Below are 18,063 nucleotides of genomic sequence, written 5' to 3'. Positions count from 1 at the left end.
CAATTCAACAGCCACACAGTAAAGATGCTCTTTAGTACCTATCAAGTGATGAAAATTTTTGATGTTCATCTGTTTCTGAAAATCTTAACATTTTGAACCAGCATTTCTTTTCTTAAGAATATAGACTAAAATGGATCTTGTGAGATCATCTTTTCATAGCTGAAAGACATGATGAAAGCCTGAGACAAAATAAGTATACTTAGTATACTTAGAATTTCCCCCTACTTAGAATTCTAAGTATACTTAGGATTTCAGAAATTTTGTCTGAGCCAGCCTTTAGAAATTGGTGATAAGGGAAATACCATGATATTCCTACTTAGGCTGCTTTACTGCTCAATACAGTTGGGAAAATTTCTATGTATCATCCATCTTCTAATTTATCTTGGCATAAATCAAGCTGTTTTCTACTCATCCTGACATGGATGAACAAGGAATAAAATTAACTGGTATGTATTAAATCTCATCAAGTATGTTTTAGTTTCAAAATAATACAATACTGATCTTTTTGTTATCTTGTTTGCTTTCCCTACCCACTAAGGTAATGTTTGGTCTTGGAATTGCATTTTTAATTTGTCCTCTTCATTTTTTTTCCATTTTTTTTTTTTCAAATTGAAGGGCTCTTTTGGTACTGTTCATACTGTTCTCCTGATATGGCTTTTCCCCATACTGTCTGAAAATCCAACAGCTGAAGTTATTTTCCCCAATTTGAACAAATATACCATAGTGATTCCTTAGTGTAGTTCTCCCATAATCTGAAAAAGTGTTGCAGTTCTGAAGCAACAGCATTGGAAATTTTCCAAGAATGTGGGTTTGCCTAATGTCTCCAAGATCTCTTCCCTATTTCCCCTATTATCTAATTAAAACATTCTTCTACTTCTAAGAATCAATGTATTAATTTCTGGTGTTTCAAGCACTTATCACTGCTAGATGGGAATCACACTGCACAATCCTGAAGAACAATGTGGTTATACAATCTATATTTCAGTATAATCGGACAATGAACTGCTCTGAAATTGTCTTGCAAATTAATCCGTCTCACCATGAAACCTTTCATGATTCTAATTCTTAGCTGTTCCAAGCAGAGCTGGAAAATCATGCTAAAAGGCGTAATACATGTTTTGCAGCTAAAGGGCATAATACACGATTTGCATTACGGCTTATAAGCTTTCTTAACCAGGATTTAATAATTCAGATTCATTACTCTTTAGATGCTGTGCCTCTGTCTGGCCTCGCACCTTTTATAAGTCGTGCTTATCCTTTATAAAATATACAGGTCACGATGAAAAAGTCATAACTAGCAGGCTTTTCTATGCATTGTACTTCATTAAGCTTCCTGAAATAGCAGCAGCTTTTGACCTCTAAGATCATCAAATTCAATTGAATTGAATTCTCTGAAAACTAGGAAATAGATCATTAGAGTACACACCATGCTGAAATCCAGCTGTGATTCTGTAACCTTCTAGACACTGGATTGAATTGTGACTGAAGGACATGATACCTGTATTTTTATTTTTTTTTTTTTTGTGATTCTCATATAGTATCTCCTGCATTACTTGCAGACTCCTACTCCATGTTTTATTGAAAAGTTACAGCGTATGAAGGGTTGAAAAAGTGCAGGGAAACATGCAGACCTGAATAGTGCAAGGGTTGGGGGTGTGTTCAATGAAAGTGGAAAAAAGAGGAAATGAGAGTTGGATTTTGCCACTGCCAGGGTGAAGCTGGGTTGTAAGGGCAAGGGCTGAAAAGAAAGGAATGAGGTAGAAAGGATGTTCATATTTAGTGAGTTTATTCTGGAAACAGCAGGCACATGTAGTGATAGGAAAAGGGTAATAGTTTTATACTGAAAGAGGACAGGTTTAGAATACATATTAGGACTAAATTCTTAAATTCTGTGAGGGTGGTGAGTCACTGGTGGTTGCCCAGAGAAGTTGTGGATGCTGCACACCTGGAAATGTTCAAGGCCAGGTTGGATGGGGCTCTGAACAGCCTGGTCTAATGAAAGGTGTCCCTGTCCCCCAGGGCTGAGGGATTGGAATTATGTGATCTTTTAAGGTCCCTTCCAAACCCAAACCATTCTGTGATTCTCTGTTTCAATGAAAGTGCAAGTACAGATTTTGGCATACTTTAAAATGTATCACTTCTCTCCCAATTTAATGAAGTCATCCAAAAAATTGTTCCCAGAGGATGCAGACATAGCAAGTAACATTAGTGACAGATTTCTATAAAGCTGTCAAACGGGGGTTCAAACTTGCAGTATTCAGGGACCTCATGATGTCTTCTTGAATTACCCTGTTATCAACAAAGGCAGCCTCAAATATCCTAGGTTTTATGAGACCCTTGTTGAAGAGCATATTTCACTTCCTTTAGCTGAGCTCCTGATATTGTGGCCTTAAAGTCCTAATTTTACCCCAAATAGCTTCTTCCAGACAGTGCCTCTAAAGTGCAATGAATGATATGTAATAGAAAAGTGTCTGATATCAGCCAGGGAGGACTGGAACCAGAGCCTGGGGGAAGAAAAAAAAAAAAAAACAAACCCAAAAAAACCCCCAGAAAAGCCAGAAGAATCTGGTAACCTTATTAATGAATGATGCTTGGAGGCATTCCTCCTCCAGGGCTCTAAATCACAAACCTACCCCCTGACGAGGCCAAAACAAGTCAGCTTGTGAACTTTTATCATTCTAGACTAAGTTTTCATCTTGATCCTAATCTTGGAATAGAGCTCTGCAAGTTACTGTAAGAAAACACGCTTTTTCAATAATGCATTTCTCTGTAATTTGCAGGTGTATGTGATAATGTGATAATGGCTCAAGTACCATGGTGCATCAACTCAAGATTTGGTCATATGACAACGGTGACAAATTGAAACTGGGAGTTTCTAACTTGATATAATGGAAGTGTTTTCACCACAGGAACATGGGAACTAGGTGCTAAGAGTTGAATTGCTAAGCTGTTGAATTCCTGTCCTTGGAGTATTTTCACATCCTTACCTAGACAAAGGCCTGGGCTACCTGCTCTAAAATCAATGCTGACACTGCGGGAGGCTGCACTAGTGACCTCAGTCGCTTTCATTGCAAGAACTGAAGAAAATCAATGAAATGGGATCTGGGTTCCAAACAAATCAAAGAAGGTGATTCTTCATACACAGCTCAGGTAAGACGAACATTAGGAGCACTTTGCTGGATGATAGAAGTTATGTGGGCTCTAGTCTGGTTCACAGAAAAGATCCATTAGGAGTTAGTTAGCTTGCTTTCAGAAAACAAGAGCTTTTCTTTCCTTGAGCAAGAAGCTCAGCCTCTGCAGGCAAACACTGGATGTTGGTACTAGAGTTGAGGAAAGAAGCTGGAGAGTTGCCTGTGACCGTCTTGCTCCTGCGCTCTTTCTCAGCTCCTGCTCCTGTTGGGACATGAGACAGAATATTAGGCTAAACAGACATTTAGTTTGACCCAGTACAGATGCTTTTAGGACCTGAAATCCAAACCACAATAATGTTTATTTAATGAAGTTACTATTAATTTGAGGTGGCTAAGCCTATTTTGTCACAGTGGTCGAATGGCCAAAGCCTGGTGGAGTTACAAGCTAAATGCAATGAGTTGGTCTAAATCTCTTCTGCACAGACCTAAACATGCAATGACACAACATAACTTGTTTGATTGACTTTGGAATTGCACTAGAACTGACCTTACTGCAAGTTCTGTGGTAACTCACACCTAACCAGAGTGACTCAGAATTGTTAGGGCTTCTGTGGTGGGTTGATGCTGGCTGGACATCAGCTGCCCAAACCAAAGCCACTCTGTGATTCCCTCTCCTCAAATGGCCAGGGGAGAGAAAATATAATGAAAGGGTCGAGGTAAGGGCAGGGAGAGATCCCTCATCACTTACTGTCACAGGCAAAAAAGACTCAACTTGGGGAAATTAATTTAGTTTATTACCAGTCAAATCAGAATAGTATATTGAGAAATAAAATCAAATATTAATTTGATTCTACCCCCCATTCTTCCAGTTTTATTCCTGATTCTCTACCTCCTCCCTCTCAGTAGCACAGAGGGATGGGGAAGGGGGGCTTTGGTCAGTTCACCACATTGCCTCTGCCACTCCTCCTCCTCCTCAGGGGGAGGACTCCTCATACTGCTCCAGAGTGGGGTCCCTCCCCTCCCTCCCTCCCAGAAGACAGTTCTCCATCAACTTCTCCAACTAAGTCCCTTCCCATGGGCTGCAGCTGTGCATGTGCCACTCCATTGTGGGTCCCTTCCACGGGGAGTGGTCCTTCTTACAGGAACAGCCTACTCCAGCGTGGGTCACCCCCAGGGTCACAACTCCTGCCAGCAATCCTGTTCCACTATGGGCTCCTCTCTCCCTGGGTTTGCAGGTCCCTGCTCCAGCATGGGGTCACAGTCTCTCCTCAGGCATCCACTTGCTCTGGAGTGGAGTCCTCCACAGGCTGCAGGTGGATCTCTGCATCCCTGTGGTGCTCCACGGGCTGCAGGGGCACAGCTGCCTCACCATGGGCTGCACCATGAGCTGCAGGGGAATCTCAGCTCCAGTGCCTAGAACACTTCCTGCACCTCCTCCACTGACCTTGCTGTCTGCACAGCTGTTCTTCTCACATATTCTCACTTATTCTCTGGCCCAAATTCCTCCTTCATGCTAACATTTTTCCCTTTTAAAATCCCTTATCCAATACACTGGCCAGCATTGAGTCCAACCTGGAGCTTGGATGGCATTGCCCTTGTTAAATGTAAGGGAAGCTTCTGGCAGCTTCTGACAGATGCCACTCCTGCAGCTCCCCCTCTTCCAAAACTTTGCCATGGAAACCCAACAAGGTTTAAAAACAAAAAAAGGTAGCACAGAAGTTTTAGTATTAGAAGTTTCAATCAAAATTCTGACTTAGGATAAAGGGCTACAAGATACTCTGTCCTGCTTTATAACTGTGGATAAACTAAAATTCTGTGGATTGCTGGAAGATGAGAATATCAGTTAGTCTGCTCTGTGTGCCACAGTAATGACCATTCTTGGTTGCTAGATGACACCATGTTAGTACAGTACATATATATAAAGTATATACAGTATACTATCTTTTCCAACAGTGGTCAAAAAGGGAAGTCTACACAAAGATATCCTGGTGCACCAGACCTGCACTGTTGTCTGAAACTGGTATGAAATAAAGCAAAGCCTTCTCTCTCCTGACTTTTGCTGCTTTTCTTGCCTCCTGCTTTCTTCTGATGATTTATATTGGTTATTTTGAAGAAAAAGCAAACGTTATCGTTTTCCCTGTACTGCAGCATTCTCTCCTCTTACACTCTCCTACTGCATGCGGGCGTTCTCCCTCTCCCACACAGCCGTGTCCCCAGTTGGTCTCCTCTGTTTTTCTTCACTAACCTGTCCCCAGTCAGACTCACCTACCCTTTCCCACCCCTCTTTGCAGCCTGTCTTTCCCTTTAACACTCTCCTTCTACGCCCAAGCTTGCAAATGTCCTATTTCCTGCCTTTCCGATCCTTCTCTCTTCCCCCGTGTCAGAACAGTAAGAACCCCACAGAGCCACGCTTGGCTCCGCCACTGCTGCCCTCACTGAAAGAGGCATTTCTGCTCTCTGGACCGGTCCCCACTTGGCTTTGTCAGTCCTCCTCTCCGACTGCAACTGCTACTACGGCCAAGCCAAGGCACTGGCTAGGACTCCCCACCTGGCACCCACCCTCGCCCTGCTGGCTGGCGCTAGGAATTGAGTAAGAAACCTACGGGCTCTGCTGTACGGCAGACCACTCCTTGCTTGTCCCATCCACTCGGTCCCTAAACCACATTCTGAGTGACTGGAGCACTTAACTCCAGCTGGAGCATCCCCACACACCACACCAGCACCAGTAAGGGTCTTGGTCTGACTGAGGGCCAGCCCAGCCTCACTGAAATGCACCCAGCGGGCTCCCTCACGTTACCCTCCTGCCTTTTCTAGGTCACGGACGAAGACAGGGGCTGGCTCAGGTCCCTCCCGATGCCGGTGACAGCTCTGCTTTGTCAGCCGGCTGCTGCCTCTCTGCGATGTTTTAACCTTGGTGCCCCCGTACCCTGTGCCCGAGGTTCAAAGTCCCCGCGGCCTGTCTGTCCCTCCTCACCTGGCGCCGCTGGCGAGCGCGGCCCCGGGGCACGGCGGCAGCCAGGTGCGCTCACACCTGTACGTTCCCCGCTCCGGGCGCGGCTCCCAGGGCTCCCGGAGAGAAGCACGAGACAATCCCGGTGCCTCCCCCGGGCGGAGAGCGCCTGCGGGGATGTGCGGCACCCTCCCGCGAGTGGCAGCTGACCGCGGGGGCGGCCGCGGGGGCCGCTGCGCCGCGCCGGGGCCGGCAGCCCACGCGGGGCCGGGGGGCGGGCGCGGAGCAGCGGCGGACAAAGCCGGGCGGCAGCACCGCGGGCTCCCGCCGCCGCCGCGCCCGCGGCCTCCCGAGGGGCGGGAGGTGCGGCCCCCCGGCCGCGCCGCGGTGGCGCTGCCGAGCAGAGCCGGGCGCTGGGCGCCGAGCGCCGGCCGCCCTCTCGCCCGCACCCCCGCCCCGGCCGGCTGCGCGCACGGCGAACATGGCGGCGGCGGTGGGGCGGGACACTCTACCTGAGCACTGGTCCTACGGCGTCTGCAGGGACGGGCGCGTCTTCTTCATAGAGTAAGGGGGCGCCGCGGGAGGGGCGCGGGGGGCGGTGCGGCCCCGCTCCCGCCCGCCGCCGCCCTCACTAACAGGTGCATGTTTTCCGCTTCTCCCTCGCAGCGACCTGACCCGCACCACCACTTGGCTGCATCCGCGCACCGGCGAGCCCGTCAACTCCGGCCACATGATCCGCTCAGGTGGGTGCCGGCGGCGCGGCGCCCCCTCCTCGCCCCCCGCCCTGGCCGGGAGGCTCCGCGGACGAAGTTCTCACCCCTCCTTCCCGCTCTCTCTCTCTCTCTCTCTCTTTCTTTCCCCGTTCCCCATGCCTTGCAGACCTGCCCCGCGGATGGGAGGAGGGGTTCTCGGAGGAGGGCGCCAGCTACTTCATCGAGTGAGTACCGGCTCCCGGCCCCGCGCCGACCGCCCAGGGCCGGGGGGCGCTGGCGGCTCGGCCCCGGCCCCGGCTCAGGCCGGCCGCCCCCGCACCGGGCCCGCACGTCCGCCGGGCTCATTAACGATCCACGCCGCCGAAAGCGGCACCGGGGTGCACCGTGCCAGCGGGAAAGTTGGCTCCAGGCGCGGCGGTATGCGGGATCCCCCCAGCCGCGCTCTGGCGGTGGTCAGCAACAGGTTTCCTTGGAGGCGGCACTTCAGTTTTCCCTGTTTGTTTGGGGTTTTTTTGGCGTGTGTTTGTTTGTGAGCTGGCTGCTCCCCTCCTCCCCGCTATTTACAGTGAGGTTTGCGGCAGGTGGAGCGTTGCCTTGCTGAGCGCCGGCCGAGGTGGAAGGTGGATGGTGGTTTTATTTTAAATGGCTCGTGGCTCTGGACGTAGCCCCGGGAAGTTTTACAAGTGAAAGGTTTCCAGAGTCTCTTCCAGAGACGGGGCTGAACGGATGAAGTTGCCTTGCCAGGGCTGCTGGTGGCTGTCGGGATCTTTCAGTGCGTTTCTTTTTCAGAGAGCAGTTACAAGCAGGGATGTGCTGCTTACTGAGGTGCTTCAACTCTGTGAGATGCAAGTGTGTAGCGGTAAAGTCGGATAACTAAGACAACTTTTTTCAAACATTGCAGATGCAAGGCTTTTACAAAGACAAACACCAATGTAAAAGTAGAGATTTAATCAAATAAGTCTGGTACATCTTGGATATAGAGTTACGCGTCACGTGTGATGTCTTTACATTTTCCTTTGGAAATCTGAATGTCTGACAAATTTAATGGAACCAACAGAAAAAGACTGGAAAATTCTCATACTATGTCATTGCTTCAATGCAGGACTGGGATGGCTAACCCAGGTTGTTAAGTACAGCCCCAGTAACTGCTTACAGCTGTGTCACAACTGTCCAGTATTGAAATGCCTCCAGATCATACCCCAAAATCTTTGAGTAGCTTGAAAAAATGGTTTTAGAAAATATCAAAGTTTCAAACCATACTGGACTGAGTCAAGGAGCAGTTGACTGAAAGTATAATAAATGCCTCACATTTTAGAGCATGTTTGTTAAATAAAATTCTAGATGATTCTAAAATGTCCTTTTTTCACCTACAGAGGAGAAAAAAGGCCTTCAATCTTCATTTGTCTGAGCCAGAGAATTCCTTACAGTGCTAGGCTGGGCAGTTAGTTTAGCCCTTGACTCTTGAATGGGCGGTAGTAGCAAAGCATTGTAGCACAGCTCAATAACACTTCAAGCTGCCACCCTTTATCTGTGGTCAGTGCGTTGAAAGGAAGGAATAGAAGTTCTGCTGGTTGCACAGGCCAGAGATGGAACTCTAAAATGTCCGGTCTGTAAATGTACTGTAAAGAGATCCTTTACATGGGTAAATAAACTTCTAGGTGTAAGAATACATCTACTTGTTTTTCTGTCCTTTCCAGAAACTTACTACTTCAATTTTAGAACAGCTCAAATTCCTCTTCCCAACTGCTCTGTTTGGAAGACTGTCTCTTGTCTTGTTTGTCAGGCAGTTACAAAACTTTTAATTTCTGATCCATTGAATTAGAGTTGTGTGCAGTGCATTTGCTTAACTTGTGCTAATAGTGTTCTTTACCTTGGGCTGGAACTGCTGCAGGAAATGAAATAAGGAATGGAGTATGTATTTTACTGAGCAGTATAATAAACTCAATCATCTTTAGCCAAGCAAAGTTTTGTGAGGAGACAAAGCAATGTTTTAACATAAGTCTCTTCTGTTGAACTGCTTCAGACAAAAGATCCTCCTGATATGGGGTACAATATTTAACTCTTCAGCAGTGGTACTTCCCCCAGCACTGCTCTAATTTCAGCTCAAAGGCTTCCTGAGCTGAGTGGAATTTCTCATTTTTTCTTCCATGGGCATGCTGAGCTGTTGTTGTGCTCATGTAAACATCACTGTCCTTAAATGATGATTTCCATACCTCACTGCTCTGTTCATTCTTCCTGTGCTGCTTCCACGTGATGAGTTCTCAGCTTACAGAAAAGGTTACTGGTCCCTAAACGCATGATTTCACATGTTGTACTATTAAATTCCATTTTCTGACATTCCAGCTCTCAAAACCTGTGAGCACTCCTGGATAACTACCCAGTCCTCTTTGTACTGGTGACAGTTCCAGTCTGGCGTCGTCTACAAAAATTTCACAGGCACGTTGTTACTCCTTGGCTGCTAATTTATTGAAAGGTGTCAGGAGGAACATTCCAAATAACCCCTCCACCTTGTGATAATTTCCCCAATTAATACAGCCTATTGTAGTTTTACCACATTGGAAACTTAATGGATCTTGTAAGTCTTATTGTTCCTCTAATGATATTAAAAGTATTACTGCTGTTTCAAGTAACTTCAATCAAACATTTTATTTAAATATTTACAGGCTAACTCCACTTACCTGATTTCTGGTACAGAGATAATGAAGATATTAGATAAAAGGTCGGATGTGAGCTGTCCTTTATGTAAAAAAAACTTAACTAATCTTGTCCATTTACTTCCGTGTTTTTATCGCTTCTTTCATTACTGTGGACAAGCTTGAAACATCATGTAGTATAACAAAGGTTTGAAACATCATAAAGTAAAACAAGGTTTTATAACCTGGTCAAGCTTCATATCAAAACCAGGTAAGTTTTTCTCCCTTTTCCACCTAACAGCAGTTTGAAAATTTCTACAACTCCACTTCTCTTGGGTAGAAGCTTTCCAAATTAATATGCTGTGGTTTAGAATGCTTTTTGCTGTTCTGTAGTTGGGCAGCTGTTGTAGTTGAAGGGGTACTGTTTTCCCCTTGGTTATTTACTTGAGATGCTAGTCTGAAATGACATTCCCTCTTAGCCTTGTTTTGCTCAACTAAGCAAGCTGAGTTCTTTGTGCAGCCCTTTAAAAAGGGCTCTCCATCTGTTTGATTATCCTGTAGTTCTCTTCTGCACCTCTTGCAATATGAAGTCATCTTTGTTGCACGTGAGTGAACAGAATCCTCTGCTGGAGTGAGCTTTTGTGAGGCTCTCAAACAACAAAAGTGCTTTCTTGGCTCTAGAAATTTCTCAGTTTTCTGCATTTTAGGTTGTTTGCCTGTTTAGGGAAGATGCCCACATTGACAGCACATGTGAGTGCTGCCAATTGACAGATAACATGCAAGTCTTCCTTTACTGCTTTAAATTTTAAGAACTGTTATTTATATTAGGAAGCTACATTCCATTAGCTTCTGATTAGCACACCCATGTCTTTTTGTGAATTATTTTCTCTGTTCCAAATATTCCTCTTGTTTTCTTGATGGTGCAAACACCGTTAGGGCAGTGCTGCCTCTTTTCCTAAAATCACTAAATAAAACATTAAATAAATGATATATAAACTGATTCTTCTGGATCTCCGTGTAGTAGTCTTGGAAGTATCATGGTTGTCACAGTTTTTGAGTGCTGAATACAGCTTGCAGCACACTTTTCCATCTCTTATTTTATTTGTTTACTGATGATTTTCAAATACCTTGTGTTTGTGGGGCAGGTGCTTTATGGGAGAGTCACTGCAGAAAGGTTGTTGCTAAGCATATGTGGAACTGAATGAAGACTGGACAGCACTGGCTTTGGTTTGTTTCTGGTGGTTGGGTTGCTGATGTGAAATGTTAATTGTGGTTGGCAAACTCTTTGCGGTGAAGGAGATAGCACATGCAGGGAAGGTTGTGATGATGGTAAAGCAGTACATGCATGCATTGTACTGCAGGTTTTTCTTTCCGTTTGCTTCTCTTTTTTTGATTGTCCAAAAGACTTGGGGAAGTTGAAAAGCTTGGAAAGTGTGGAATGCTTTTTTATTACATTCTTACAGCTTTCAAATATTGAGGTGGCTGTTGGTGTGGAAGGATCTGTTCTTGCAGTGTTAGATGCCTAACTGGCTTGTATTTAAATATCTTAAAAACTGTGTACTGTTGCTACAGAGGTTCTTTTTGAAAGCTGCAATGGTATTGTGCATCTGAAAGGTAATCATGCATTCAGATTATAGCCTAGAATTATGAACAAAAAAGTAGAAATTAACACTTAAATATCTGAAGTTAACCTTTTATTTGTTTCTGAATTCAGTTTCTAGTTCAACTTGGCCTTTTCCTTGGGTAACAAAGTAGATGTGCAAGAAACAAACCCATGAAATTGGCATAGAATTAGTAACTGTTTGCAGCTGCTATTCTTTAATTCCTGTATTTAGCCTGTACTGTGTGTAGGAAATATGCATGGTATGTGTTTCAAGTGTTTGGAAATAGCAAAAGAGCAAAGTATGCTAAACAGAAGTCTGCCTTTTTAACTTTGATTCGCTGTGCCAAGTGTGTACATTTAGGTACACACTGAAAACCATACAGGAGCTCAGATTCACCCACAGTGGGCTACAGATGATACCCACTTAATGATTATTTAATCACAGAAGCCCAAAGGGGAGGAGACCATCTGGATTATTGAGTCCAATCCTTTTGATTATCTGGGAAGATTGTTTTATAATCTCATTAATAAATTTAATCAACAGGTTTCTTCTGCCCTGAAGAAATTGATGTCTTCCCCACTCTTAGGATGCTGAAAACTATCTTTTTTTGGTGGCTGTTTAGATGGGCTAAAACACTATTTACTGTATGTGTTCATTCATCTGCTGTAAACAAATTAGAATTTCTTGCTCTCTTCTCCATGATGGATATTGCTGTAAAGATACTATTGCTGAAGTAAGAGGTACTGGAGCACTTAGCTACTGTAAGGAATGGTGATGACCCTCATAATGAGGACTTCTGTGTAGATGATGTCCTTTGTGGTTCTTGACCCTGTGCTTAAATAAAAGGTAATGTATAAGTAAGTGTATGAACTGACATGAAACCCACTGTGAGGAGCTGGCCCATGATCCACTTCACTGCACTGCTGCTGTGCATGGCCAGTTTGAATTGGGGGGAGTTCCTGGAGGGGAATAAAAATTTCTTAGCTGGAGCCACATGAGAACTTCACCAGAAGTGGTATGTTCACACCATCTCTAGAAAACGTGAGGATAGTCTCTGGTGAAATGAATGGGTTTTGTGTGCTATAGAGTGTCATGGGGTAACTTTCAGGGAAAGGAACCTGGAGTTCCTCAGCAAAGGGAACAGAATCCCAGCAAGGGATGGAAGACCCAGTTTGGATATGTGGATTCCGCAGCAGTGTGGATTCTGGCCACCAGTGATAGCCTACAGTCAGGAGTTGCCCTTGAGGGAGACTAGACTTCGCTGAGGTCATTTGTACGGGTGGAAAAGTGGGTGTGGAATTAAGAAGTGGAAGAAAAATGCCAGAAATGGCATTTGTGTTGAGAGGCTCGGCTCGGGAAGCTGCTGTCCCATCCCGCAGTTCTGCAGAAGCGATCCATGGTCTTGAGCGGCCTCTGCTGGCTCTTGGCAGCAGGAGGAAAGCTGCCAGGCTGCGTGAAACCCTCTTGGTTCTTCCTCTTCTCATTTTAAATTTTATTGGAAGAAACGATTCCATTTGAGCCATGGAAAGCAGAGCTATATACAGTAGAAGTAAATCTCACTGCTTGTAGGAGTTTCTGTGCATGTCTCTTTCTTGTCCTTCGTTCTCCCGCTTTGGGTTTGGTCAGACAGCCTGTTTAATACATTTTGTTGTCCTGGATCGTGAGCAGAATTGAGCTGGGAATATTGGATCTGCTGGTTGGATACAGCAGCTGTGTTTCATTCCAATTGGGGAAACAATTAAGTGGTCTTTTTGATGAGAGTTAAAATGGGAGATCACTCATTAATGAGTGCACTAAATTACGATGGATTTGTGCTCGGGCAGGGAGGGCTGACAATTGCAGAGAGCAAAGGAAGTGCTTTGTAGTTCAGCTCCCAGAAAGTGAGAAAAAGGTTGTTCATGGTGCCTGGATTTCAGAGTGCCCTCTGGAAGAGCAGGCTTGGAACTGGGCATAAGGCAAATGCCACATGTGATTTGGTTCAGCAAGGTGTGTGAATGAAGAGGGATGTTGTGTACATTCCTTAGGGGAGGGAGGAGCGCATAAGGGAAGGTGCTGAAGTTTGTTTTTAAAGCAAGGCTGCACCACAGAGTACTTAGCTTGGTTCATTAATCTGTGTTTGCCTTTATTCCAAGATACACACATGTTGGAAAACTGAATTTTGACTACCTGAAGAGGCCAGCAAGGATTGCACACACTTAGCGTGAGATGCTTCTTTAGATGTTGACTGCGTCTGGAAATCAAAGTTTTCTCAGAAACAGAGCAACATTCTTTTGTTCTGGTTGGTGTTATGTGGCTTCCTTGTGTTGTAGCTCAGAAACAAAGGTATGAACAAAGCTGCCAGCCTTCACATTTTGTTTACTACACATTCCAGCTTTTTGACATTAATGTGTAAGTAAAACACACTTCATTCATTCAGCCTCTCTCCTAAAGCAGTGTCCACTTCTGCATTCCTTGGATCTGTGCAGGTGAATTTTTTAAAGAAGGTATATATGGCACTGAGGGTTTCATTATTTCTGAAAGTCTGTCTAAAGATTAAGAATAAATACAGTCATACAGATGTACTGGGCAAGGATTGCTGTAGTCCTGAAAGTAGTTTTCATACCTTCATAACCTTGAGTTACATTTCAGACTGTTTTTACAACTCTGCAATATGTCACGTCAGATGAGGAAATAGATAATTTATTCAACACTTTTAATTATATTTTATTAATTACTCATTATCTGTCAGAAAAGAGAGAATCTCAAATATTTGAGATGGCATTAATATCAAGATTCTGCTATGTATTTTGTTGAAAAAGGTTGCTTCTTCAATCAGTAGTTAACTCTAGCAATTGGACCTAGTGAAAAGGATTACCTATCTACAGGCAAATAGTGCAAGATGATGTTGTATTTTATAAATGGAAGAAACAAAAAGGTACCTTTTTCCAGGCAGGTCTGGCAATCCTGAACAATCTTACCAAGTGCTTCAGACAAAAGGGAAGTATGTGCTGTGAAATACATGTGTTCTATGCCCTGCATTTTCCCATCATTCCACTGGCTGCAGATGGGTTATGCTAAAATGAGTTTTAACCTCACTACTGATCCTATCATCTCAAATATTTACATTTCTTTGGTACAGATGAAGTGTACTGCTTCGGTATGGTAGTGCTGGATCTCTGCAAAGAGCAACTTGAATAAATGTGGTGTCACATTTATTTAATATCACATCCAATTCTAGGCATTATGACTGTAGACTCTAATTTGCTGCAAAATCTAATTTGTTTTGTCTTTGAATCCTAGATGTCCTTTTTAAACTTTTTTTTTAATGGCCTCGGTTTGGATAACAGTAAAAAATGGGGAGTTTTATTTATAGCGTAATTGTCTTTTCCTACAGCATTATTAGACTGTTTTTTACAAGGTCTGCTCTGTGTCCTTAGAAGCAGAACTTTTAATTTAGAAGCAGATTTGTAATTAAAGATGTTTAAATCCAAGAAGAATCTGGTTAAGTGCCCAACCCTTCTCTTTTTGATTGTCTGCCACGGAGTAGTTGGCAAGAATGTCACTGACTTGTCTAGACAGGTACAAAATCTTGTTACCAATACATAGTAGGTATGTCATTTTCTGCCTGAAGTTTTAAGGTGTTTAAACCCTTGTTTTCCTTATTGCTTATCTGTATCTTTAAAGGTTTTATCTTTTAGTTTAATAAAAAGTACAACCAAAACTACCAGAACTTTTAAAATTAAATTGGAATGCACTGCTGAAATAAAGCATTTGAGTAATACTGGATTTTATTTACAGTTCTTTGTCAAGTGAGGATTTTATTATATTTTATTTACTTACCAGAGATAAATATCCTGAACTAAGAGCTGACTGAAGCATTTGAAAATACACATTAATTCTGCAACATGCAGGTGATTTTTTGAGGAGCTCTGTATAGACTCTGTAAAATATAAGTAAGCAGGAAAGCTGCTGTTAATTTGCTGTTTTATTTAATCTGAAAAAATGTAGTTGTTGCATTTTGCAAGCCACATATTTATTTCAAAATGTCATAGTTTCACATTCATCTTTAAAGTAGCAAAATGCTTTAACCAGCAACTTTCACTTAACTTTCATGTTTATTCTTTACTTTTTGCTGTTGCTTTTTTGTTCCTTTTCTAAGGAGAGGGAAGATTTGCTCTGATTAACTTAGGAAATTGATACCAACATTAAGGAGAGCAATGAAAAGATAAAGGTAGTGTTTATCTATCAAGTGGCATAAATCAGAGGCCAAAAGCTAAATATTTTTTTAAATGTATATCTTTTAAAGCCAATTTTTAGACCTTTTAAATGTGTGCTCTGCATGTTCACCTCTAAGTTCTTGAGCTCAATGCCTACTTTGAATCAAAGAAAATAACTGAGCCTTATCCTAATACCTGGAATAACAGATCTGTTAGATATTTTTCAGCAAAATCTTTAAAACACATCCGGAGAAAGAACTGTGCTAATGGGTGTGATTAATTTTATGTAATTTTAACTGGCTGGTAAAGTAATCATATTTTCTGTACTTTTGGTTAAAGATCAGGAGTTAGAACATTAGCTGTTTGCATGGTGAGATAACACTGACAAAATCTAGATGTAGACCGTTGTTCCACGGAGGACATGGCAATTCAAGACCATGTGACTCTCCTGGATGAAATTTAAATTAAATTAATAAAAGTTAGCTGCAAGATGATGAAATCCATTTTTCTTAGATGAGTTATCAAACACTTGATATTTATTGTTACCATCTCAGAATATCAGCCCTATTTTTAAATTCTTTCGCTTAAAGAGTGGAATTTGTGAACATGCAATTTTTAAAATATAAAGTCTTTGCTTGCTTTCCAATTAAGAAAATTATTTTGTCAAGTGGCTTTTAAGCAGATGTTTTTATTTTCTTCCTTGGAAATCAGAAATTAATGCTGTTCTTTAAATGCTACTTTTGTGCTTTGCTTTTTTAGCACAGAAATGCTTGACTGCCTAAAACTATTTCACTTAGTGATGAGATTTATTCCTTCAACACTGAACATTTTATTATTCCCAGCATTCAATTTTAAACAGCATAATCACTTTCCCTTTGCTCTTCCAGTTGGCTTTGTAGTGAGGTGCAGTTTGAGCGCATTAAAAAAAAATACAAGTCAATGACTTATTTCTCATGTGAAATCATTACATGAAATTCTTCAAACGAAGAGATTACAGGTATCGAGTTGGGCTTTGATATACTCATTTCACAGGGTATTTAGTCCTTTCAGTTGAAATGTGGAATGATAAATCTTGACTTCAGTGGAGTGTATCAGTGTTAACAGATGTTTTCCAGTGTCACTGCCTAGGAAGGTGAATATCTAATCTCTGGACCAAGAGTCTTTCTTGAGAGTTGCATTTCCCTGCCTCAGGAGAATATTGAGTTGTTTAAGGAAATACTGAAACACCAGAATGGTGGAAGGGAAATTGACATTACTGAGGTCTGTCTATGACAGTGTCCTCTGGGAAAGAAGTAAAACAGCATTCATTTTTATGACTTTAGGTATGTTTCCTTAGTGTGATTGTTGGGCATGAAATTCAGGTTTTGCTTCTGCATTCTCCTTGAAGGATTAAAAACCGTTTCAGGTAGAAGCAGAAATCACAGTTAACATTACTAACCCGGAGCATCTGGTGTCAAGGTTAAACACAAGTTACTAAAATACCTGATTAAAGCATTTGAACATAATACCCAGTATTTGCTGAGCAGGAGCTGCTGTACTGATGCAGAGCAGTCCTTGCTGAGAGATTTACAAATAATATGGGCTTTTAAAGTCTGGCAGTTTCTCTCTCACTGAGCAATTTCAAGTCTTGCAACAATATTGCTGGCTTTGCCAGGTGGTCCAGAGAATTTCAGGAGAAATGTCTTCACTTTTTACATGAGGTTTAAATTTTAAATAACCCTTGTGCTGGGTGGATTTCTGCACTACAAGGAAACATCTGCTCCTTTTAGTGACTACAGTAAGGAATCACTTAGATTGGAAATGAAACTCAAGGTGATCAAGTCCAACGATTTACCTGACACAGCCAAGGCCATCCTTACTCCATGCCCCAAGTGCCAATGAATTTAAATATACCCAGGAATGGTGACTCAGCTACTTCCCTGGGCAGCCTGTTCCAATGCTGGACAACCCTTTTGATGAAGTAGTTTTTTTCTAATATCCAGTCTAAATCTCTCCTAGTGCAGCTTGAGGCTATTTCCTCTTGTCCTGTTGCCTTTTTCTGCGAGAAGAGGCTGACCCTCACCTGGCTACAGCCTCCTTTCAGGCAGTTGTAGAGAGCTGTAAGATCTCCCTGAGCCTTTTTTTCTCCAGGCTAAATGCCCCCAGCTCCCTCAGCTATTCCTCACAAGACTTGTGCTCCAGACCCTCCACCAGCTGTGCTGCACATATTCTTTGAGTGGGGAAGGTGGGATCTCAGCTGTGACTTTCCCTTAGGATGGCTGCAAAGTCAGATTGCACCTGAGCAATCTCAGTGGCAGTGCCTAAACTGATGGTTCAGTAATAATAATGATAGTAGTTAAATGCCCCAAATATTGGAAGTTTGTGAAAACACTGTTTAAACTGAGTTTGCATAAAGGAGAGAACCAAAGTTAGCAAAAGAGCAGGAAGGATGTGAAATACTTATTGGAATGTAGGTAAGTAGTGAACTGAAAGGCTTTCACTGTGGACTCTGGATGTGTTGTATGTTCAGAAATCAGAAAAGAGATTAAGCATTTTGCACAGCGAGCAATATTGGATAACTTGAATAGTTTTAAATGCAGTTTTTGCCCCCCAGTCTCTTTTATGCAACATTTGCAGCATCAGCATTGCCCACAAGGAAGGTCCCAGGGTTTTATTTTTCCCATTGATCAGATGCAGCAGTCAGCAGATAAACTGTTAAATAGTATTGATAAATAATATAGGCTAAACACAGAAATCAAGGAGGAAAGTTGAAGTTCCTGTATGGATGATGTGACTTTTCCCTCACTAGAAAAGTAGCAGTCGGAGAGAGGGGAGCTACAGGAGTCCAGTTTTTATC

The 18,063-nt window shown here is 42.9% G+C and overlaps 1 protein-coding gene and 1 long non-coding RNA gene across 28 annotated transcripts in view; one reads left to right on the top strand and one right to left on the bottom strand.

The window, feature by feature from the left end:
• Nucleotides 1-1,769: 1,769 nt before the first annotated feature.
• LOC111930819 (uncharacterized) lies at nucleotides 1,770-6,680 on the bottom strand. The gene is made up of 2 exons (XR_015288040.1): nucleotides 6,594-6,680; nucleotides 1,770-3,393 (listed from the first exon to the last, which is right to left on the bottom strand). It is a non-coding gene; the product is annotated as an uncharacterized LOC111930819 (long non-coding RNA).
• The window catches only part of PLEKHA7 (pleckstrin homology domain containing A7), a 145,958-nt gene continuing 134,357 nt past the window's right edge, over nucleotides 6,463-18,063 (top strand). For 11 of the 27 annotated variants that reach the window (XM_086893155.1, XM_086893149.1, XM_086893148.1 and 8 more), the window contains exons 1-3: nucleotides 6,477-6,645; nucleotides 6,748-6,824; nucleotides 6,961-7,018. In XM_086893155.1, the coding sequence (XP_086749281.1) occupies nucleotides 6,563-6,645; nucleotides 6,748-6,824; nucleotides 6,961-7,018 (218 nt within the window). In that variant the 5' untranslated portion in view covers nucleotides 6,477-6,562. Of the gene's footprint in view, nucleotides 6,646-6,747; nucleotides 6,825-6,960; nucleotides 7,019-18,063 lie in introns of all 27 variants that reach the window. The other 16 variants (XM_086893172.1, XM_086893168.1, XM_086893170.1 and 13 more) reach the window with 7 other exon arrangements.

This window comes from Cyanistes caeruleus, chromosome 6 (assembly GCF_971803275.1).
Source record: "Cyanistes caeruleus chromosome 6, bCyaCae1.hap1.1, whole genome shotgun sequence".
In the NCBI taxonomy this organism is placed as follows: Eukaryota; Metazoa; Chordata; class Aves; order Passeriformes; family Paridae; genus Cyanistes; species Cyanistes caeruleus.
This window is presented reverse-complemented; position numbering and strand designations above follow the sequence as displayed.